At 46.7% G+C, this 25,807-nt stretch overlaps 1 protein-coding gene across 1 annotated transcript in view; it reads right to left on the bottom strand.

Moving 5' to 3' along the window:
- Nucleotides 1-23,011: 23,011 nt before the first annotated feature.
- The window catches only part of LOC134944353 (aldehyde oxidase 2-like), a 183,723-nt gene continuing 180,927 nt past the window's right edge, over nt 23,012-25,807 (bottom strand). The window contains exon 27 of the mRNA XM_063932933.1: nt 23,012-25,343. Within this exon, the coding sequence (XP_063789003.1) occupies nt 25,119-25,343 (225 nt within the window). The 3' untranslated portion in view covers nt 23,012-25,118. The remainder of the gene's footprint in view (nt 25,344-25,807) is intronic.

Genomic DNA, 25,807 nt, shown 5'->3' with positions numbered 1-25,807 from the left:
TCTCCTGGGAAGAGACTTACTGTGTAAAATGGGGTGCGTCATTTATTGTACTCCTGAAGGTGTATTCTTGGACATACCTGAGAAACACGCTCAGGAAGTGCGAGACATGTTAGACTCCCCATCAAAATTAACGTCACATACCATTATGACAAATAGGAATCCATCCCAAATAGAAGAGATGACATCTCAGATACCAGAGTCACTTTGGACAAAAGACGGACAGGACACTGGATTAATGGCAAACGTAGCTCCAGTAGTGGTACAAGTAAAAGATGGTAGGATAGCTCCAAAAATCCCACAATATCCTCTGAAGCCAGAGGTGGAGTTAGGAGTTTACCCAGTAATAGAGCGCTTGCTACAACAGGGCATTCTAGTAAGAACGTCCAGCACTGCCAATAGTCCCATCTTCCCTGTTAAGAAGAGTGGGGGGAGGGGTTACAGGCTAGTGCAGGATCTAAGGGGGATTAACAAAATAGTTGAGAGTCAGTTCCCCGTAGTGCCAAATCCAGCTGTCATCCTAATGCAAATCCCTCCCACTGCCAAATTTTTCACTGTTATTGACCTCTGCTCCGCTTTCTTTTCGGTACCTCTGCACCCTGACAGCCAATATTTGTTTGCATTCACATACAGAGGAGTCCAATACACATGGACTCGGTTGCCCCAAGGTTTCATAGATAGTCCAAGTATATTTTCTCAGGCTTTGCATGATTGTTTACAGTCTTTCCAACCAGACAGTGGATCAGTATTGATACAGTATGTGGACGATTTATTACTGTGTTCAGATTCACTGGAAGCATCTCTGAAGGATACGAAACAGCTCCTGTTTCATCTTTCAGACACCGGACACAAGGTGTCCAAAGACAAGTTGCAATTATGCCAAACTAAGGTAAAATATTTGGGACACTGTCTAACACAAGGACTGAGACACCTGACCGCTGATAGAATCCAAGCAATTAGAGACATGACACTGCCACAAACCCAGCAACAGATCACGACGTTTTTAGGAATGTGTGGGTATTGCCGTAATTGGATCCCAGGGTTTTCCATATTGGCGTTACCTTTGCAGGAAATGGTCTCCTCAAACAAACCTGATAGGATCTCGCATACAGACGAATCCGAAACAGCATTTGAGAGACTCAAACAGTGCCTAACGCAGGCGCCAGCACTAGGTATGCCAGACTATGGGAAACCCTTTGAACTATACGGAACAGAAAGTGCTGGTTGCGCAGCAGGTGTACTAACCCAAAAACACGGTGATGCCAGCAGGCCAGTTGCATACTACAGCGCTCAGCTAGACACGGTAGCGCGATCCCTCCCCACATGCTTGCGAAGCGTTGCTGCGATAGCATTGCTAGTGACAAAAAGCGAAGACGTCGTGCTAGGCCACAACCTCACAATCCATACGCCACATGCAGTATCAGCCTTATTGAATTCTGCCCAAACCAGACACGTCTCATCAGCGAGGTTTACAAGATGGGAATTGGCACTAATGGCCCCCGTAAACATCACCATAAGGAGATGCAGTGCATTAAATCCTGCAACATATCTCCCAGGTGTGCCTGGTCAGGCACAAAGGGTGGAAGGTGAGAGTGCTGGGGAAGGAGGATTCAATACAAAGGAAGATACACATGATTGTATGGAATATTTGACCCAAAATTTTACCGCAAGGCCTGACATCAGTGACAACCCACTGGAAGATGCAGAACTCACGTTCTACACAGACGGTAGTTGTCACAGACAGTCAGACTCGGGAGACTTGTGTACTGGATACGCAGTCGTAGATGACCAAGACACCATAGAAGCGGAACCGCTAGGCCCACCTCACTCAGCCCAGGTTGCTGAACTGGTCGCCCTAACCAGAGCATGTGAATTGGCTAAGGGTAAGTCAGCCAATATCTACACCGATTCTAGATACGCATTCGGGGTAGTCCATGATTTCGGAGCCCTATGGCGTCTCAGAAACTTCATGACGGCCGCTGGTACACCGGTAGCGCACGCAACTCACATAAAAAGGCTTCTAACAGCGATACAGGAACCCGACAGAGTGGCTGTTATCAAATGTAAAGCACATACATATAGCCAAGACCCGGTATCACTTGGTAACAGCCGAGCAGACGAAGCTGCTAAGTTAGCAGCTGCTACCCCCATACAGACAGACACCACACAACTGATGGTATTTAATACCATCAACACACAGAAGTTGTGTGAGATGCAGAATTTGTGTTCCACACAGGAAAGGGCAGTCTGGAAGGCAAAGGGATATGGCCAGGAGTCCTCAGGGCTCTGGACGGATGGACATGGTAAACCAGTGGCCCCCAGGACATACCTTCCATGTCTGACTGAAGCAGCTCACGGGCTGACTCATCTAGGCAAGGAGGGGATGTGCAAATTGGTAAGAGCATACTGGTGCGCCCCAGGATTCTCCTCTCATGCGGGTAAAAGAGCAATGTCATGCCTTACCTGTCTGAGAAAGAATATTGGAAAAGCAATACCTACAGAACCATCCCATATCCCACCTGCCGGCGGCCCTTTCCAGGTAATACAAATTGACTTCATTCAATTACCCCCATGTCGAAATTTGAAATATGTACTTGTTTGTATAGATGTTTTCTCGAATTGGGTCGAAGCATTTCCAGCAGCTACAAATACCGCTATGTTTACAGCTAAGAAAATTGTGCAGGAATTTGTATGTAGATATGGTATCCCTAGAATCATTGAAAGTGATAGGGGTACCCATTTTACCGGTGATGTCTTTCAAGGAATGTGTAAATTAATGGGTATTGATAGCAAGCTACACACTCCGTACCGTCCACAGGCGAGTGCGAAGGTCGAAAGAGTGAACAGCACTATTAAAAATAAATTGAGTAAAGTGATGGCAGAGACAGGATTGACATGGCCAGAAGCTTTACCCATTGTATTGTACAGTATCAGAACCACTCCCAGGTCCCCTCTTAATCTGTCCCCTTTTGAAATCTTGTTTGGTCGACAACCGCATGTCATGATTAACCCTCAGGATGATTTGAAATGTAACAATGAAGTAACTGTAAAGTACTTGATTAACATGAGTAAACAGTTGAGGAATCAAAATGATAATCTGAAGTTGGTGATTCCTGATTTACCAGATAGTAATTGTCATGACATTGAACCTGGGGATTATGTAATGATACGAAATTTTCTACGCTCAGGTTGTCTTATTGATAGATGGGAAGGACCATACCAGGTCTTATTGACTAGCACCACAGCATTGAAGGTTGCTGAGAGAGAGACTTGGGTCCATTCATCCCACTGCAAAAAGGTTGCTGATCCAGAGAAGTCCCGTGATAAGGAACAGACGGTAGAGGTTGTATCACTGGAGTGTCTGTTCCAGGAGGACTGAGGCGGCACCTGAGCCTTGAAGACCGAAAGCAGTTGTTGACCCCCTTCTCCCTTTTATTGTTTTCTCCACTTCCCATCCCCCTCTCCCTTAAAAAATTTCTTTTTCCCCCTTCTCATTCTTCTCTATTTCCTCCTCAAAGATGGACTTGCCCCAAGAGACTGTGATCCGGATTTTGATGTTAACCACGATGTTGACCAGAGCAGTCTGTTCCGGCGAGAGTACCATAGAGGTCGAGAGAGGTTCTGGAATGGGTTCCGATTATGATGATGGAGGCGCAGTTTCCCAAGATCAACCAAGCCAACAAGCAAAGGCGAGTATCAGAAAACGATCCGATAGAAGAAATTGTGATGGATTGTTAGCTGAAGAAAACTGTATCTGTAGGCTCTGTGACAATTTGATTGAGGATGGGTGCATAAAGAAATGCCAATCCAGTTTTAATATCCATATGGACCGGCATCCATTGAGTGACTATCACTCCTTAGTGGGTAACGTATTAAACCAAACAGATTGTTGGGTATGCTCTCAAGTACCTCAGGGTCATAGCAAATCAGGGCTAGTGCCATTTCCTTTAACGTTAGGGGAGGTACTTGAGCTAAGTGGTGGGAGACCGGTGGACCGGAGGTTTAACATCTCCAGCCCTCCTAGCTTGAAGCTCCACCAATACCATGTGGATAGGTCCCTCTTATGTTTTAATATCTCCAATCCCCGTAAGCCGGGAAATTGGGAAGTGTCATGGAGCAACCTTACCATGACCTTTTCACACAGAGCAGATAGAATGCCTACAGATACAGAGCTTGTACGCCACATAGCCAGTAGAGGAAAATCTTTCCGGTATCGATATACCTTAGGAAATAGGATTACTAGAGTTGGAGAAGTATCACCAGGATACTGTGCACATATCGTACAAACCGATACGTGCATTAAGCAGATGGAAGAATTAGGGTCAGGAGAATTCACCTGGAAGGTGTGTAATATGGTAATGTCCTTCTCTGTCCCATATGTTCTCCCCGATGATGCATATTTCATATGCGGGAGAAAGGCGTACAAGAGGCTTGCCCCAAACTCTGAAGGATTGTGTTATATTGGAAAAGTATTGCCTGAAGTGATGACTGTTACACATGACAAAATGAAGGACATACACCGTGGTGCCCAAGCTCCTTATACTCACACTCATTACGAGCACCGAGTTAAAAGACAACTGTCAGAAAGGTTAGAGCACCCGGCCTCTGATCTTATCCATGAATCCACCGGGATTCAGGTTCTGGTAGCGTTAGATTTCACTCGCACCGCTCGAGGAGTGATGAATTATAGATACATTTCCGCACTCGCCAATTTGTTAGATAATATCACTGAAATGTATGATGACACATTCAGATACACTGGAAGAAAACTTCAAGCTTATAAAACAGAACTAGTTCAGCATAGGATGGTTCTTAATTATCTTACAGCAGTAACAGGCGGATATTGTGTTACATTGGCAACACAGTACGGCATAAAGTGTTGCACGTATATCACCAATAGCACCGAGGATCCGGTAGAGGTCATAGACCAAAAGATGGACGATATTCTCCAATTGAAGTGGGAATTTCGTCGAAAACACAATCTCACCCTTGCTGCTGTAGGTAATGAGCTGACTGGTTGGGTGTCATGGTTGAACCCGCGAAATTGGTTCTCCGGTTTAGGAGACTGGGCTCAAGGAGTCATAATGGATGTTGGAAAGTTCCTCCTATGTATCTTAGGTGTTGTTATATCTATTGGATTGATATTTAGATGCGGGCAGGCTTTAATGAGGTGCAAACAAAGTACAAAAGTGATGAGCTTGAGGAGTGAGGAAACTGTAATTAACCTGGATTTGATTTATGACCCAATGATAGAAACCAGGATGTGATGAAAAATGCGATTATACGGTCCGTTTCTTTCACCTGTTTTTCTGCTTTTCTCCAAGATACAAAGACCCCCTTGGACGAGGAAGTTGACGAGACGCTATACAGACAACAGACAAGCACCAAAGATGAAGTTTTGACCACTTGAGAAATGGACAGTTGATGAACTTTGCCATGGATCCCCAGTTTCCCTAGTATTTTTAAACTCACGCTAGCCCAACATTTTTTTTTGTAAATCTGATGGCACTGACAAAGCTATTTGCTCATGCCCAAGGAGCAATACAGCGCAAAGAAGACGACTCTCAACAGATACCGAACAAAACTTCAACGACAGATGTACATTTACCTGACATAGAATATCATTGCATTCCCCATAAGTGTTCTTTATCTTCATCTCTACAACCCTCAGGTAATAACACACATAGTAAAGGGAATGCAGGCACAGATATCAGCAATCACATATCCCCCCATTCACGTATCATCAACTAAAATGTGCTCCCCATTTTGTTCAAAATCCGAAAAGAGCTCGGTAAAGTTTGACAGCCCATCCACAGACCTGTACCACAGGATAAGAAGGAATTCAAATGTATACTTCGCAATACCTCGAAGCTTGATTTACAACACGTACGGCACGATGATACATGACCCCCCCAAACATGGACTCATACACACATGCTTCTGCTATCACACTAGGTCATACCCTCTTCACACCTACTCCTCTCTCCTCCCTCACCCAACCATGGAAATGAATTAACCCCTGACATATATTTTTCTCCTTTTGAAATGTTTTCAGGAGGTGGCAGTTATTATTGACTGCCAAAGGGTGGACTGTCAAAGTCAGAAAAATATCCCCATACACACTGCCATATTTGCACCGCACACTGGTCCGCGCTGCGCATGCGTACGCTCTCCCGTGAAGGCGCATACCCGCAATAGCGTGCACCCGCGGGCGCACGGTATGCGTATTTACGGTAGAGTTTATGTAGTCGTAGCGTGCGACTCATTCGTTACATATTTTCACAATTAATGTAGTTTGTAGATCATGGTCCCTTTGATAGATTCTGAAAGTTTGGTTAATATAGAATGTCCCTGAGCTGAGGAATCCCTCTTTGTATCGTAGGAAGGGTCTAACAGGAGTCATGCAGTAGTGTTTGGTACCCATCGGAAGAGTATTTAAATAGCAATATTCCGGTGTTGGTTTGGAGCGTATTAATCGCTCGTGCGAATAGTTATGGACATAAGAAGTTTATGTCCATTTCTACTATTTACTCATACTCAGGTATGCGGCGGGAAACCTAGTTCCCCACCCACCTGAGCTGTTTGAAATCGTCACAGCCCACCTGTATGAATCAACCTATGACCTTTTGTTATGATGCAGGGCCGAATTCCGACGTCCAATGGACAATGGGATTGTAGGGACTGTAAGATTGCATTGTGTGTGGGGCATAAATAGGCAGGCCGACCACATCCAGCTCTCACTCTTCAACGGTTCTCATTGCTGAGGATCGGGTGCTGGATGTCCAGGCGCATGCGATCGTTTACCCTTGTGCGTAAGTTTCTCTCCGTAATCATTGTCTTTCTGTGAGCCATTTCTCTCATATATATATCTCTCTCTCTCTCTCTCTCTCTCTTTTCCTTCTCTCGTATCTCCCGTTGACTAGTATTGTATTGTATTAGATCAGCATAGTATTGTATTGTGTTTCTTGTATAGTTATTTGGTTAGGAAGTCTCTGTTATATTGTAGTGTATCATTTGTACTGTGATTCTTTTTGCAAGTATAATAGTTATAATACAGATAATAGGCTTTGGACCCTAAACCAGTATCTGTGTATTTTCTCATAGTTTTAAGTGTTCACTTGAGCGTCGGTGACGCTCAAGCAGCTTTGTAGTTAGTCAGGTTACACAAGGTTGCACTTACACCCTGTATTCACATTAAGGTATTCTGTGTATTTCATTAATAATAGGTTTAGACATAAAGGTATAGCGTTGTGAGCGTCTGCGCCGCTGGTGATCTCCTCGTGGTCTCGAGCGTCCGCTACGCCATAGCGAATCATTACGTTAGTCATAGCCAACAGAGTGCTTGTCTGTGATCTCTGGGCCGTGAGCGAACGTGACGCTTGAGCGTCTCGCCTACGGCTGAGCGATCGTTACGCAACTTGCGTACCCTTACGGTACTTCTTAAGTAAACAGCGTACAGTGTTCTTAGACCTCATAAAGGGTTGTATATACGATAAATATTTAGCTTTATCAGTGCAGTCAACTCGTCTGCCTACCCCAGCTCGTCGGAAGCTCTGGGAAGACCGGGGAATCAGCGATCAGGTGGGGACCCGGCGCAGATGGCTGAAGCTGGGTTGGGTCCCGGCTACCGCTGCCCTCTCAATGACACTGCTCACAGGATTTTAATGCCAGGATCCCTCTCACCGCTCCGCCTCCTCTCTCCATCTCTGCAGTAACAGCCTTCATCCGCCACTGCCCTCCCGTTACCGCTCTCACCCCCCTCGCTCCCAGTGATCCGGGCCTGCACACGGGTCATAGTAAGTCCCTCACTCGCGCTGGTTCCTGCAGCTTGCACACTGCCACCAATTAAATACACAGCAGCCTGCAGCAACTCAGCCAATTCACACACATATGCATCTAGGGGTACTACAGTAGTGTATTTGAATTTGGGGTCTATGTACTGTACTAAGGGGTCTATTTACTAAGCCTTGGATGGAGATAAAGTACCAGCCAATCAGCTCCTAACTGTCATTTTTCAAACACAGCCTGTGACATGGCAGTTAGACAGTGATTGGCTGCTACTTTATCTCCATTTAAGGCTTAGTAAATAGACCCCTTAGTCTTAGAGAGATCCTGGACAGATTCGGGGAGCTTTTGCAACTGATTTGTACGTGAGGGTCCCAGTGTAAAGTATCAGGTGGAGTCTCTGGAACATAATTGTGCGAGGCCGCTGTACCAGTGGCATAACTATAAATTAAGCGTCCCCCCAAACGCAAAGTTTCATGCCCCCCCTCCTTACGGTAACTGCTTTTTGTCATAGTTTATGCTCACTGTCAGGGGATTCCCCTCCACCCTCTGGCCGCCGCTGGTCTGCGTTGCCTCCCTTAGCATCCTTAATAACTTTCTCCCCTGAGGCGGTGGCCATTTTGGGAGGGACATTTTCAATGGGTGCAGGCGCGATTGGACTGCAGACAAGTATCTCCAGGTCCAGACAGTGGCGTATTAATAGCCCACACAGACCATCAGCGGCCCACAAGCCACAGAGTACCTCCAAACCACCGCAGGGTTTGCGGAGCGCAGTCATACAGAGCAGTGGCGGACCCCAGTAAAATCCGCCACGTCGGCTAAGTGTCAGTGGCCCGAATGTATTAAGCTTTAAAAAGTGATATAGTGGAGACAGATAAGGAGTGATAAATGACCAGCCAATCAGCCCCTATCTGACATGTCACAGGGTGTGTTTGAAAAATGACAGTTAGGAGCTGATTGGCTGCACATTTATCACTCTTTATCCATCTCCACTTTAAGCCATATGCAGTCCATGACTGTACTGGCTACACTGTGACTGGCAGTGACTTCCTGGGCGGGATGTATTAAAATATATCGCCATCCCTAGCCGCCCACGAGTTGACAGAGGCCCCCAGCGATAGCTGTGAGAAGGTATGCGGGGGTCTCTGTCACCTCCCAGGCGTCCCAGAAGGTGACATCAGCAGTCAGTCCCGGGCTCCTCCTCCTTCTCCCTGCAGCCGGAAGAACCTTCGGCTGTGTTGCTGGAGGAGGAGGAGGAATTTGGGTTCTGGGACCATGGGCTGCCTGCACACAGGTATGTCGAGGAAGGGGGGGTGGGGTGGCGTGAGTGGTACAGGGCGGAGTAGGTGGCGGGATGCGGTAAAAAGCCTATAGGCTTCTATAGGGTATCACCATAAAAAGATGGCGATACCCCCTGTATCGTTAAGCAGGCTGCCTGGGGTTTACTACATTTGAAAAACGGGGGTTTTACCGCATTTTTTCTTTAAAACATCCCGCCCCCTATTGGAAATCCTGCCTGTCAGTCACATAGACTACAGGCAGTCCCATTGAGAGGTGTTTCCTCCCTCTGGGACTGCCAGACCGAGCTGCAATTAGCAGAGAGCGAGCTGATACCGAGCCAAGGATTATTTGCAGGCGGGTAACAATGCTAGCTCTATAACCAGGATCACTATACCCCATTCTGCCTCTCTGTGGCCCCTTCTGCTTCTCAGTGCCTCTATCTGTGGCCCCTTCTGCTTCTCAGTGCCTCTATCTGTGTTCCCTTCTGCTTCTTGGTTCCTCTATCTGTACCCACTTCTGCCTGTCTATGCCCCTTTTTGCCTGTCTTTGCCTCCATTTATACGCCCTTCTGTCTCTCTGTGCCTCTATCTGTATCTACAGTACTTCTGCCTCTCTGTGCCTCTATCTGTGTCCGCTTGTGCCTCCATCTGTACACCCTTCTGCCTTTTTGCCTCCATCTGTACCTCTATCCGTGCCCCCATTTTTGCCTCTGCTGCCTCTACGCCCCATTCTTCATCTGTGTGATCTCTTCTGCCTCTCTGTGCCTCCATCTGTACCCCCATCTGCCTCTCTTTTCCCCTATGTGTGCCTCCTGCTGGTTTTTCCTTTCTTTGTTTCACACACTCTGTGCTCTCTCTTGACCACCATGACCAGCCACCCCCACCCCCCATCCACCTCTCTCCGGCCTGCTGAATGCAGCTTCCTTACACTTTACCTATAGCCCAGCAGCAGCAGTGAACTGCTCAGTGTCCCTTGTCCCTTATTAAGGTCTGTGGTGCGTCTGCTGGGTCATCCATGGTAAGGGTTTCCCACCGCTGGTCTGCTGATGGTCAGTGAGCGGCATGGGTACTGGTGCCTTACCCTTCCCCCTCCGTGCTGCTCAGAAGCGTCTACATGATACACCCTTTGCATGTGCCCCGGGAACCAACGTCCTTCCCACCCCATGATGCCATTGGCTCCACCTCTGCCCACAGATTACCTCTCCTCCAATCATGTGCTTGATGCCAATAACACCCCCCACTGCACCCCATCCTCCGTGCAAGGTCTAGAGTTATTACTTTAAAAGAGAGAGTTTATGTGAATGACCACCCATGAATAGTACTGAGTTATATGACACGGCAGTGAAACATGTCAGGACCCGTGTTATAATACATGACGTCTACATGGTCTAGCCTCAGTCCTATACTATGTGTATACAGTATACATTAACAGTTAGTTTAGGGGTTTATAACCATGGCCCTCAAGGCCCACTAAAGCTGGGTACACACTAGGCCGATGGTTCGGCCGGCCGTCTGATCCGCTGATCTATCTGATGATCGGTGAGTGCACACATACTTATTGATCGTCGGCCCAATGTTGTCGTGCCTGACATCACCACTGGGTGGGCATTTACATGTGCCCGCCCACTTGTGCTGTCAGTCACCGGCTCCTCTGCAGTGTATGGTAGATTGCTCCTGTTGGCGTCTGTCTTCTTTTCTGGGCAGAAGCTTCACTTACGATTGGTATTATTATTTATTAACAGTTTCTTATATAGCGCAGCAAATTCCATTGCGCTTTACAATTGGAAATAACAATGATATAACATAACTGGGTGATAACAAACAGTCATAGAGGTAGGAAGGCCCTGCTCACAAGCTTACAATCTATAGGGAAATAGGCATGTATACACTAGAGATGAGCGGGTTCGGTTTCTCTGAATCCGAACCCGCCCGAACTTCATGGTTTTTTTCACGGGTCCGAGCGACTCGGATCTTCCCGCCTTGCTCGGTTAACCCGAGCGCGCCCGAACGTCATCATGACGCTGTCGGATTCTCGCGAGGCTCGGATTCTATCGCGAGACTCGGATTCTATATAAGGAGCCGCGCGTCGCCGCCATTTTCACACGTGCATTGAGATTGATAGGTAGAGGACGTGGCTGGCGTCCTCTCCATTTAGATTAGGGTTGAGAGAGAGAGAGAGAGATTGACCTGAGGCTGTGATACTGTAGAAGAGAGTGCAGAGTTTAGTGACTGACGACCACAGTGACCACCAGACAGTGCAGTTGTTTGTTTTATTTAATATATCCGTTCTCTGCCTGAAAAAAACGATACACACAGTGACTCAGTCACATACCATATCTGTGTGCACTGCTCAGCCCAGTGTGCTGCATCAATGTATATATATATCTGACTGTGCTCAGCTCACACAGCTTATAATTGTGGGGGAGACTGGGGAGCACTGCAGTGCCAGTTATAGGTTATAGCAGGAGCCAGGAGTACATAATATTATATTAAAATTAAACAGTGCACACTTTTGCTGCAGGAGTGCCACTGCCAGTGTGACTAGTGACCAGTGACCTGACCACCAGTATATATAATATTAGTAGTATACTATCTCTTTATCAACCAGTCTATATTAGCAGCAGACACAGTACAGTGCGGTAGTTCACGGCTGTGGCTACCTCTGTGTCGGCACTCGGCAGCCCGTCCATAATTGTATATACCACCTAACCGTGGTTTTTTTTTCTTTCTTTATAGTCATACTAGTTACGAGTATACTATCTCTTTATCAACCAGTCTATATTAGCAGCAGACACAGTACAGTGCGGTAGTTCACGGCTGTGGCTACCTCTGTGTCGGCACTCGGCAGCCCGTCCATAATTGTATATACCACCTAACCGTGGTTTTTTTTTCTTTCTTTATACATACATACTAGTTACGAGTATACTATCTCTTTATCAACCAGTCTATATTAGCAGCAGACACAGTACAGTGCGGTAGTTCACGGCTGTGGCTACCTCTGTGTCGGCACTCGGCAGCCCGTCCATAATTGTATATACCACCTAACCGTGGTTTTTTTTTCTTTCTTTATACATACATACTAGTTACGAGTATACTATCTCTTTATCAACCAGTCTATATATTAGCAGCAGACACAGTACAGTGCGGTAGTTCACGGCTGTGGCTACCTCTGTGTCGGCACTCGGCAGCCCGTCCATAATTGTATATACCACCTAACCGTGGTTTTTTTTTCTTTCTTTATACATACATACTAGTTACGAGTATACTATCTCTTTATCAACCAGTCTATATATTAGCAGCAGACACAGTACAGTGCGGTAGTTCACGGCTGTGGCTACCTCTGTGTCGGCACTCGGCAGCCCGTCCATAATTGTATATACCACCTAACCGTGGTTTTTTTTCTTTCTTTATACATACATACTAGTTACGAGTATACTATCTCTTTATCAACCAGTCTATATATTAGCAGCAGACACAGTACAGTGCGGTAGTTCACGGCTGTGGCTACCTCTGTGTCGGCACTCGGCAGCCCGTCCATAATTGTATATACCACCTAACCGTGGTTTTTTTTTCTTTCTTTATACATACATACTAGTTACGAGTATACTATCTCTTTATCAACCAGTCTATATATTAGCAGCAGACACAGTACAGTGCGGTAGTTCACGGCTGTGGCTACCTCTGTGTCGGCACTCGGCAGCCCGTCCATAATTGTATATACCACCTAACCGTGGTTTTTTTTTCTTTCTTTATACATACATACTAGTTACGAGTATACTATCTCTTTATCAACCAGTCTATATATTAGCAGCAGACACAGTACAGTGCGGTAGTTCACGGCTGTGGCTACCTCTGTGTCGGCACTCGGCAGCCCGTCCATAATTGTATATACCACCTAACCGTGTTTTTTTTTTCTTTCTTTATACATACATACTAGTTACGAGTATACTATATCTTTATCAACCAGTCTATATTAGCAGCAGACACAGTACAGTGCGGTAGTTCACGGCTGTGGCTACCTCTGTGTCGGCACTCGGCAGCCCGTCCATAATTGTATATACCACCTAACCGTGGTTTTTCTTTCTTTCTTTATACATACATACTAGTTACGAGTATACTATCTCTATATCAACCAGTCTATATATTAGCAGCAGACACAGTACAGTGCGGTAGTTCACGGCTGTGGCTACCTCTGTGTCGGCACTCGGCAGCCCGTCCATAATTGTATATACCACCTAACCGTGGTTTTTTTTTCTTTCTTTATAGTCATACTAGTTACGAGTATACTATCTCTTTATCAACCAGTCTATATTAGCAGCAGACACAGTACAGTGCGGTAGTTCACGGCTGTGGCTACCTCTGTGTCGGCACTCGGCAGCCCGTCCATAATTGTATATACCACCTAACCGTGGTTTTTTTTTCTTTCTTTATACATACATACTAGTTACGAGTATACTATCTCTTTATCAACCAGTCTATATTAGCAGCAGACACAGTACAATGCGGTAGTTCACGGCTGTGGCTACCTCTGTGTCGGCACACGGCAGCCCGTCCATAATTGTATATACCACCTAACCGTGGTTTTTTTTTCTTTCTTTATAGTCATACTAGTTACGAGTATACTATCTCTTTATCAACCAGTCTATATTAGCAGCAGACACAGTACAGTGCGGTAGTTCACGGCTGTGGCTACCTCTGTGTCGGCACTCGGCAGCCCGTCCATAATTGTATATACCACCTAACCGTGGTTTTTTTTTCTTTCTTTATACATACATACTAGTTACGAGTATACTATCTCTTTATCAACCAGTCTATATTAGCAGCAGACACAGTACAGTGCGGTAGTTCACGGCTGTGGCTACCTCTGTGTCGGCACTCGGCAGCCCGTCCATAATTGTATATACCACCTAACCGTGGTTTTTTTTTCTTTCTTTATACATACATACTAGTTACGAGTATACTATCTCTTTATCAACCAGTCTATATATTAGCAGCAGACACAGTACAGTGCGGTAGTTCACGGCTGTGGCTACCTCTGTGTCGGCACTCGGCAGCCCGTCCATAATTGTATATACCACCTAACCGTGGTTTTTTTTTCTTCTTTATACATACATACTACTACGACATCTCTTTATCAACCAGTCTATATTAGCAGCAGACACAGTACAGTACGGTAGTTCACGGCTGTGGCTACCTCTGTGTCTGCACTCGGCAGGCAGTCCGTCCATAATTGTATACCACCTAACCGTGGTTTTTTTTTCTTTCTTCTTTATACATACATAGTTACATAGACATCTCTTTATCAACCAGTCTATATTAGCAGCAGACACAGTACAGTACGGTAGTTCACGGCTGTGGCTACCTCTGTGTCTGCACTCGGCAGGCAGTCCGTCCATAATTGTATACCACCTAACCGTGTTTTTTTTTCTTTCTTCTTTATACATACATAGTTACATAGACATCTCTTTATCAACCAGTCTATATTAGCAGCAGACACAGTACAGTACGGTAGTTCACGGCTGTGGCTACCTCTGTGTCTGCACTCGGCAGGCAGTCCGTCCATAATTGTATACCACCTAACCGTGGGTTTTTTTTCTTTCTTCTTTATACATACATAGTTACATAGACATCTCTTTATCAACCAGTCTATATTAGCAGCAGACACAGTACAGTACGGTAGTTCACGGCTGTGGCTACCTCTGTGTCTGCACTCGGCAGGCAGTCCGTCCATAATTGTATACCACCTAACCGTGGTTTTTTTTTCTTTCTTCTTTATACATACATAGTTACATAGACATCTCTTTATCAACCAGTCTATATTAGCAGCAGACACAGTACAGTACGGTAGTTCACGGCTGTGGCTACCTCTGTGTCTGCACTCGGCAGGCAGTCCATAATTGTATACTAGTATCCATCTCCATTGTTTACCTGAGGTGCCTTTTAGTTGTGCCTATTAAAATATGGAGAACAAAAATGTTGAGGTTCCAAAATTAGGGAAAGATCAAGATCCACTTCCACCTCGTGCTGAAGCTGCTGCCACTAGTCATGGCCGAGACGATGAAATGCCAGCAACGTCGTCTGCCAAGGCCGATGCCCAATGTCATAGTACAGAGCATGTCAAATCCAAAACACCAAATATCAGAAAAAAAAGGACTCCAAAACCTAAAATAAAATTGTCGGAGGAGAAGCGTAAACTTGCCAATATGCCATTTACGACACGGAGTGGCAAGGAACGGCTGAGGCCCTGGCCTATGTTCATGGCTAGTGGTTCAGCTTCACATGAGGATGGAGGCACTCAGCCTCTCGCTAGAAAAATGAAAAGACTCAAGCTGGCAAAAGCAGTAGCACCGCAAAGAACTGTGCGTTCTTCGAAATCCCAAATCCACAAGGAGAGTCCAATTGTGTCGGTTGCGATGCCTGACCTTCCCAACACTGGACGTGAAGAGCATGCGCCTTCCACCATTTGCACGCCCCCTGCAAGTGCTGGAAGGAGCACCCGCAGTCCAGTTCCTGATAGTCAGATTGAAGATGTCAGTGTTGAAGTACACCAGGATGAGGAGGATATGGGTGTTGCTGGCGCTGGGGAGGAAATTGACCAGGAGGATTCTGATGGTGAGGTGGTTTGTTTAAGTCAGGCACCCGGGGAGACACCTGTTGTCCGTGGGAGGAATATGGCCGTTGACATGCCAGGTGAAAATACCAAAAAAATCAGCTCTTCGGTGTGGAAGTATTTCACCAGAAATGCGGACAACAGGTGTCAAGCCGTGTGTTCCCTTTGTCAAGCTGTAATAAGTAGGGGTAAGGACGTTAACCACCTCGGAACATCCTCCCTTATACGTCACCTGCAGCGCATTCATAATAAGTCAGTGACAAGTTCAAAAACTTTGGGTGACAGCGGAAGCAGTCCACTGACCAGTAAATCCCTTCCTCTTGTAACCAAGCTCACGCAAACCACCCCACCAACTCCCTCAGTGTCAATTTCCTCCTTCCCCAGGAATGCCAATAGTCCTGCAGGCCATGTCACTGGCAATTCTGACGATTCCTCTCCTGCCTGGGATTCCTCCGATGCATCCTTGCGTGTAATGCCTACTGCTGCTGGCGCTGCTGTTGTTGCTGCTGGGAGTCGATGGTCATCCCAGAGGGGAAGTCGTAAGCCCACTTGTACTACTTCCAGTAAGCAATTGACTGTTCAACAGTCCTTTGCGAGGAAGATGAAATATCACAGCAGTCATCCTGCTGCAAAGCGGATAACTGAGGCCTTGACAACTATGTTGGTGTTAGACGTGCGTCCGGTATCCGCCGTTAGTTCACAGGGAACTAGACAATTTATTGAGGCAGTGTGCCCCCGTTACCAAATACCATCTAGGTTCCACTTCTCTAGGCAGGCGATACCGAGAATGTACACGGACGTCAGAAAAAGACTCACCAGTGTCCTAAAAAATGCAGTTGTACCCAATGTCCACTTAACCACGGACATGTGGACAAGTGGAGCAGGGCAGGGTCAGGACTATATGACTGTGACAGCCCACTGGGTAGATGTATGGACTCCCGCCGCAAGAACAGCAGCGGCGGCACCAGTAGCAGCATCTCGCAAACGCCAACTCTTTCCTAGGCAGGCTACGCTTTGTATCACCGGTTTCCAGAATACGCACACAGCTGAAAACCTCTTACGGCAACTGAGGAAGATCATCGCGGAATGGCTTACCCCAATTGGACTCTCCTGTGGATTTGTGGCATCGGACAATGCCAGCAATATTGTGTGTGCATTAAATATGGGCAAATTCCAGCACGTCCCATGTTTTGCACATACCTTGAATTTGGTGGTGCAGAATTTTTTAAAAAACGACAGGGGCGTGCAAGAGATGCTGTCGGTGGCCAGAAGAATTGCGGGACACTTTCGGCGTACAGGCACCACGTACAGAAGACTGGAGCACCACCAAAAACTACTGAACCTGCCCTGCCATCATCTGAAGCAAGAAGTGGTAACGAGGTGGAATTCAACCCTCTATATGCTTCAGAGGTTGGAGGAGCAGCAAAAGGCCATTCAAGCCTATACAATTGAGCACGATATAGTAGGTGGAATGCACCTGTCTCAGGCGCAGTGGAGAATGATTTCAACGTTGTGCAAGGTTCTGATGCCCTTTGAACTTGCCACACGTGAAGTCAGTTCAGACACTGCCAGCCTGAGTCAGGTCATTCCCCTCATCAGGCTTTTGCAGAAGAAGCTGGAGACATTGAAGGAGGAGCTAACACGGAGCGATTCCGCTAGGCATGTGGGACTTGTGGATGGAGCCCTTAATTCGCTTAACAAGGATTCACGGGTGGTCAATCTGTTGAAATCAGAGCACTACATTTTGGCCACCGTGCTCGATCCTAGATTTAAAGCCTACCTTGGATCTCTCTTTCCGGCAGACACAAGTCTGCTGGGGTTGAAAGACCTGCTGGTGACAAAATTGTCAAGTCAAGCGGAACGCGACCTGTCAACATCTCCTCCTTCACATTCTCCCGCAACTGGGGGTGCGAGGAAAAGGCTCAGAATTCCGAGCCCACCCGCTGGCGGTGATGCAGGGCAGTCTGGAGCGACTGCTGATGCTGACATCTGGTCCGGACTGAAGGACCTGACAACGATTACGGACATGTCGTCTACTGTCACTGCATATGATTCTCTCAACATTGATAGAATGGTGGAGGATTATATGAGTGACCGCATCCAAGTAGGCACGTCACACAGTCCGTACTTATACTGGCAGGAAAAAGAGGCAATTTGGAGGCCCTTGCACAAACTGGCTTTATTCTACCTAAGTTGCCCTCCCACAAGTGTGTACTCCGAAAGAGTGTTTAGTGCCGCCGCTCACCTTGTCAGCAATCGGCGTACGAGGTTACATCCAGAAAATGTGGAGAAGATGATGTTCATTAAAATGAATTATAATCAATTCCTCCGCGGAGACATTGACCAGCAGCAATTGCCTCCACAAAGTACACAGGGAGCTGAGATGGTGGATTCCAGTGGGGACGAATTGATAATCTGTGAGGAGGGGGATGTACACGGTGATATATCGGAGGGTGATGATGAGGTGGACATCTTGCCTCTGTAGAGCCAGTTTGTGCAAGGAGACATTAATTGCTTCTTTTTTGGGGGGGGGTCCAAACCAACCCGTCATATCAGTCACAGTCGTGTGGCAGACCCTGTCACTGAAATGATGGGTTGGTTAAAGTGTGCATGTCCTGTTTTGTTTATACAACATAAGGGTGGGTGGGAGGGCCCAAGGACAATTCCATCTTGCACCTCTTTTTTCTTTTCTTTTTCTTTGCATCATGTGCTGATTGGGGAGGGTTTTTTGGAAGGGACATCCTGCGTGACACTGCAGTGCCACTCCTAAATGGGCCCGGTGTTTGTGTCGGCCACTAGGGTCGCTAATCTTACTCACACAGTCAGCTACCTCATTGCGCCTCTTTTTTTCTTTGCGTCATGTGCTGTTTGGGGAGGGTTTTTTGGAAGGGACATCCTGCGTGACACTGCAGTGCCACTCCTAGATGGGCCCGGTGTTTGTGTCGGCCACTAGGGTCGCTAATCTTACTCACACAGCTACCTCATTGCGCCTCTTTTTTTCTTTGCGTCATGTGCTGTTTGGGGAGGGTTTTTTGGAAGGGCCATCCTGCGTGACACTGCAGTGCCACTCCTAGATGGGCCCGGTGTTTGTGTCGGCCACTAGGGTCGCTAATCTTACTCACACAGCTACCTCATTGCGCCTCTTTTTTTCTTTGCGTCATGTGCTGTTTGGGGAGGGTTTTTTGGAAGGGCCATCCTGCGTGACACTGCAGTGCCACTCCTAGATGGGCCCGGTGTTTGTGTCGGCCACTAGGGTCGCTAATCTTACTCACACAGCTACCTCATTGCGCCTCTTTTTTTCTTTGCGTCATGTGCTGTTTGGGGAGGGTTTTTTGAAAGGGACATCCTGCGTGACACTGCAGTGCCACTCCTAGATGGGCCCGGTGTTTGTGTCGGCCACTAGGGTCGCTTATCTTACTCACACAGCGACCTCGGTGCAAATTTTAGGACTAAAAATAATATTGTGAGGTGTGAGGTATTCAGAATAGACTGAAAATGAGTGTAAATTATGGTTTTTGAGGTTAATAATACTTTGGGATCAAAATGACCCCCAAATTCTATGATTTAAGCTGTTTTTTAGTGTTTTTTGAAAAAAACACCCGAATCCAAAACACCCCCGAATCCGACAAAAAAAATTCGGTGAGGTTTTGCCAAAACGCGTTCGAACCCAAAACACGGCCGCGGAACCGAACCCAAAACCAAAACACAAAACCCGAAAAATTTCAGGCGCTCATCTCTAGTATACACAAGGAAAGGTGCTATCTATTGCATAGTTGTCCACCAGATTGCAAAGGTTCTTGGTGGGCTGTATGATATGGTCACACAGCAATGATGAACCGGGGTCAGGAGGAAGGGTGAGAAGACATGTGAGGATATGTGTGGACTGTACAGAGTGGATGCAATTTGATAGGAAGGTTTATGAAAGTTATGTGGGCGGTTCTGGAATTTGATAGGCTTGCCTGAAGAGGTGAGTTTTCAGGGAACGCTTGAAGGTTTGGAGACTAGAGGAGAGTCTTATTGTGCGTGGGAGGGCATTCCACAGAGTGGGTGCAGCCTGAAGAAAGTCCTGTAATCGTGAGTGGGAGCGAGTAATGAGTGTGGATGAGAGAAGCGAAGTGATGTACGTTGGTGTAGTTTGGTTAGTGGCCTTGTGTATGAGTAAAAGTATTTTATATTTAAAACGGTAGAATACAGGTAACCAATGGAGGGACTGACAAAGCTGATCTGCAGATGATGAACGTCTAGCGAGGAAGATTAGCCTTACAGCTGCATTCAGAATGGATTGTAGTGGTGAGAGTCTCGTTTTGGGAAGACCAGTTAGGAGACTATTGCAATAATCAATGCGGGAGATAATGAGAGCGTGGATTAGCGTTTTAGCAGTGTCTTGTGTAAGGTATGGTCGTATTTTGGATATGTTTCTTAGATGTTTGTAACATGATTTTGAGACAGATTGAATGTAGGGAACAAAGGACAGTTCAGAGTCAAGGATGACACCTAGGCAGCGAGCTTGTGGGGTAGGGAAGATTGTCGAGTTTTCAACAGTGATAGAGATATCAGGTTGGTAACTACTATTGGCCGGTGGAAATATAATTAACTCTGTTTTTGAAACATCCAGTTTGAGGTGGCGAGATGTCATCCAGGAAGAAATGGCAGAAAAGCATTCAGTGACACAGTCCAGTACAGATAGGGACAAGTCAGGTGAGGATAGGTAGATCTGAGTATCATCTGCGTACAGATGATACTAAAATCCAAAAGAGCTGATTAGTTTACCAAGAGATGAGGTATAGATAGAGAAAAGCAGAGGACCCAAGACTGAGCCTTGTGGTACTCCAACTGAGAGAGGTAGCGAAGAGGAGGTGGAATCAGAGAAGCGAACACAGAAGGAGCGATTAGATAAGTAGGATAGGAACCAAGAAAGGGTTGTGTCTTTAAGACCTAGGGATTGTAGTGTCTGTATGAGAAGATAGTGGTCAACCGTGTCAAATGCAGCAGAGAGATCTAGAAGAATAAGTAGTCAGTAATGGCCTTTAGACTTCGTAGTGATCAAATCATTAACCACTTTAGTCAGTGCTGTCTCTGGAGTGTTGTGAACGGAAGCCTGACTGAAGTGGGTCCAATAAATTGTGTGAGTTAAGATGACCAGCAATTCTGCAGCCTAGAAATTTGCAGCTGCATAGTCATGTGCGTGCAATCATAAATTAGGCCCAGGATGTGGTATTGTGTTTCTAATATTAATCCCAATGTGAACCCATATCACCTGTCTATGATGTGTTATTATGTAGAATGGTCTGCATTAGTTCTGCAGTATTAGCGCAGGGTGTGATGGGTGGAGGAACTCGTTTGGTATGATGCAGATTCAAAGTCATGCTTGGAGCACATTATTGTCAGATTCCACACAAATATTTGCTTATGCTGCAATTCTGAACGGATTTGGTCTATTATATCAAGCGGAAAAATTCTGTTACTGTGCTTGCTTATCACCATTGCCGCACTTTGGTCAATTCATCTTAGAGCTCGTGTTGTTTTTGTGTGTTGTCAAATACTGTGACAGAGACAACATGCTAAAGGCCTAGCAGCCATATATATGTATTACTGGATAGTACGTATATTATGCATGCACATATATATTCACAACATTAATAAAACTATAACAGACATGAAATCCTTTGAGCCACAATTGTGGACAAGTGCAGGAAATTCCCATCCAATTAGGGAAAGTTGAAAAAGGATATTGTGACAAAATTGTCACAATATACAAGCCATATGTTCCGCAATGCGCTGAGCCGGTTCATGAGCCAATCACAGCTCGCGGACCGGCAGCCAATCAGGAGCCTCCGCTGCCGGTCCGCGAACTCTGATTGGCTCACGAACTGGCGGCTGGTTTGAAGTCCTACACGCCGCCGCCCAACATAGCGGCGCTCTCCTCCCTGTCCTGACCCCCTGCCAGCCGAGACACGCCGCCGGATGGAGCAGCAGCGGTAAGCAGCACAGTGGGGGTGGGGGGGCACTGTGGGGGCATTTGTGGATCTGGCACTGTAGGGGCATTTGTATACCTGGCACTGTGGGGGCATTTGTATACCTGGGACTGTGGGGGCATTTGTATACCTGACACTGTGGGGGCATTTGTATACCTGGCACTGTGGGGGCATTTGTATATCTGGCACTGTGGGGGCATTTGTGGATTTGGCACTGTGGGGGCATTTGTATACCTGGCACTGTGGGGGCATTTGTGGATCTGGCACTGTGGGGGCATTTGTATACCTGGCACTGTGGGGGCATTTGCATACCTGCCACTGTGGGGGCATTTGCATACCTGCCACTGTGGGGGCATTTGTATACCTGGCACTGTGGGGGCATTTGTATACCTGGCACTGTGGGGGCATTTATATACCTGACACTGTGGGGGCATTTGTATACCTGGCACTGTGGGGACAATTGTGGATCTGGCACTGTGGGGACAATTGTAGATCTGGCACTGTGGGGGCAATTGTGGATCTGGCACTGCACTATTGGGGGCATATGTGTATCGCGTCCCATTTTAATTGGCCACACCCATTTTTTAGTACCTCTAAGGGGCTGACCTACTGGGGGGCAGAGTAATTTTTTAAATTGAGAATTTTTGTATGGCCCCTGAAGAATTTTATAAATATCCAAATGGCCCTTGGTAGTAAAAAGGTTCCCCACCCTTGCTCTAGTGCCTAACCCTAACCCCCCCCCCCCAGCCTAACCCTCCCTACCTGCAGCCTAACCTTAACCCTCCCTCTAGTGCCTAACCCTAACTTCCTCCCGCAGCCTAACCCTAGCACTCCCCTAGTGCCTAACCCTAACCTTCCCTCCTGCAGCCTAACCCCCAACCCTCCCGCAACCTAATCTTAACCCTTCATCTAGTGCCTAACCTCCCCACAGCAGCCTAACCTTAACCCTCCCTCCAGTGCCTAACACTAACTCCCCCCACCGCCTAACCCTCCCCTCCTGCTGCCTAATCCTCCCTACATGACACCTAACCTCGCCTCCCGCAGCCTAACCCTAACCTCTCCTCCCGCAGCATAACCCTTTCCAGCATATACTCTTTAATGGTATGAAATCACTTTACTATTAGAGTATTATCCTATATAATAAAAAGCTAATGCTGCTCCTCACCTCTATGGGGGGAATTGAAGTGTTTTGCATGCCAGCAGCCACTAGATGATGCCCAACGGAACAATTCAAGTGTTTCTCCGTTTGGCCGTGCACAGCCACTCGCGCTGACATTACTGTTATGTTGTTCTGTCATTTTGATGGGCTGGTAACTAGTAGTGTAATAATAAATATACAGTTCACAAGTTTTCAATTATACCAGACCAGATTTATTTTCATATATTTTATCTTTGCATTAAACTTGCTGTCATCCTATTGCTTGTCTCCCTTATTCATTCTCCTGTGTAGTTATGAATTTCCGGTAATTGGCAGCCTTGAACTGTTTCTTCTTGCATGGCTTTTATTTATTTTTCTTCCTGTTTCAACCATCAGCTCTTTCTCTTCTCCCAACACTTTCTCCTCACCTCTCCTTCTCCCTCCCCACTGTATCTAGCACCACTTCCCCACTGTCTCCTGTGCATCTCTGACACTGGTGGGAGGGGTCAGATGTCATACCAACTGCAATTATATTCAAACTTGATGACATCATTTTTATCAGCACTCAATTTCATTATATAGATTTCTGGAAGTTTTTCTATTAAGCACTGTACGTATACAGTCATATTATGCATTAGAATCATCTCCTAATACTTGAACGCATGTGAAGAGCCACCCAGGAAGGAAAAAGACGGCCACCGATGCATTCGCAAATGAGGGTATAATTGCGATGCATACGCAGAATTCGAGTACCATCGACAGATGCAGTTGACCCAGGGCTACTCAAAATAATGAGAATTCAGTCACACCGGTGACATTTTTTTAGTCGCAATGCATTGCAGTCAGATACAAGCCCCGAAATTGGCCATGATCCACCTGTATTTTTCCAACCACTCCCCACAACACCATGTAACCTCCAACAAACGGGCACTTTCTGGCAATCGCTATGTGATCCCACCTTGCTGGGCCTGCATTCACATTGCGGCTCTGATGCGTGCGCAATGCACATGCGCAGTCCGCCAATAATCAGCCAATTTGCGATTTTGCAAGTGAAGCTGAATAAGGCCCCAGCTAACCCGTTCACACTGCCCGACGACCTGCGACATTCCCGGGACCAATCCTGCAAGCACTCCCGGGGTATCATGGCAATAACTTGGGTTTTTAGTAAAAGGGGTATGCGATATGAAGGAAAGGGAGAGAATGGGAATGGAGAGAAGTAAGGGTGGCTCTACCATAAAGCCTTGGGGCACCTTTTAACATTATTGCTAGGCCACGGCCACGTCGTTATTGGTGCTCCATGTCGTTATTGCTGGGCCATGTCGTCATTGCTGGGCCACGTCGTCATTGCTGGGCCACGTCGTCATTGCTGGGCCACGTCGTCATTACTGGGCCACGTCGCTATTGCTGGGCCACGTCGCTATTGCTGGGCCACGTCGTCATTGCTGGGCCACGTCGTCATTGCTGGGCCACGTCGCTATTGCTGGGCCACGTCACTATTGCTGGGCCACGTCGCGATTGTTGGGCCACGTCGCTATTGCTGGGCCACGTCTTTATTGCTCCATGTTGTTATTGCTGGGTAACGCCATTACTGCTGAGCCTCCATGTGTCTGTTTAACCACCTCCCAGTCACCTCTCATCACTTCTCCAAGACATTTCTGATACTGTGCCTCCTGATCGCAACAGCGCCTTGTGCATAGGCATTTTGTAACACTTGGAGGTTGTTGTTTTTTTAGGTTTTACGCACGTTCTATACCAAAAAATGCTCAACTACAGTACGTGACTATCGTCATTCCGTGGGGCTCAGAATCTGGCCCATACATTGCTGTCACCCCCGGGGCTGTCACTTCACGTTTTAATCAATACAAACTGTAATCATTAATTGATTGTTTTTTTAAACATTTTACACTTTTATTGTAAACTTTGCCATTACAAAAGCTGCGATAAAAGCTATAAAATGACTCAGATGCCTCTGACTCTGGGAAAGCGCCTACAGTAGGTCACACCGCCCGTAACCACCCATCTGAGCTCTGGGAGACAGCTGACAACACAGGAATGCACGAATACCATTGTACTATGAAACATGCTGTAGTTTATGAAAGTTCTAATAAATACCATTTTTATTTTCAATTTTAAAAAATCCTTTACAGAATTAGCCATTGCCACCTTTGGTGAGAAGTTACGCTATGAATCCACCACCCTTTCTGTAATGTAATATTTGCCCCCAGAGTACGTCCAATGCGCTTACCCAGCAATCTCAGGGCATAAGCTATTGCTTATAGGCGCCACAACTGACCGTCACGCTTTCATGGTACTTTAATGATTACGTATGGAAATCAAGTTTCTGCTACGTGGTTTTGTAAAGTCAGTTCCTCTGTGTCTGAAGTCTTTTCCGTTTCCACCAGGTGGTTTCCACAAGCTATCTGGATATCTTGGGGCTTGATTGGCACTGGAAGAAGGATGGTACCGGGCAGACCTATGTGATGTCGGGCACCCAGCACAGCGTCCTTTATGGCAAAGAACACAGAGGAACCAAGAAAGGTTGCTACCTCTTCAACAGCCTAAAATACAGAAGACGGAGATTAGTTCTGTCTAAATGTATAGAACATTATATATTTCCACCATCACTTTATTGTCTTAAACCACAACTTTAGTTTTAGCGCCATAGGGTCTAATTCAGACCTGATCGCAGCAGCAAATTTGTTCTCTAATGGGCAAAACCATGTGCACTGCAGGTGGGCAGGCCCGGCGCTACCCGCTCAGCAAAGGGATGCAAACCAGGTAGGCGTGTGTGTGTGCAGGGCCGTAACTACGTGTGTGCCAAGTGGGCTTGGCACACAGCGCAGTTGCCCTGAGGGCGCACGGCCAGCGGCATGTAATGAGTCAAATTAGCCAGCGGCATGTAATGAGACAAAGTAGCACAGTGGGGCATGTATCTGGCACAGTGGGGCATGTATCTGGCACAGTGGGGCAATGTATCTGGCACAGTGGGGCAATGTATTTGGCACAGTGGGGCAATGTATCT

Source organism: Pseudophryne corroboree, chromosome 7 (assembly GCF_028390025.1).
Source record: "Pseudophryne corroboree isolate aPseCor3 chromosome 7, aPseCor3.hap2, whole genome shotgun sequence".
In the NCBI taxonomy this organism is placed as follows: Eukaryota; Metazoa; Chordata; class Amphibia; order Anura; family Myobatrachidae; genus Pseudophryne; species Pseudophryne corroboree.
This window is presented reverse-complemented; position numbering and strand designations above follow the sequence as displayed.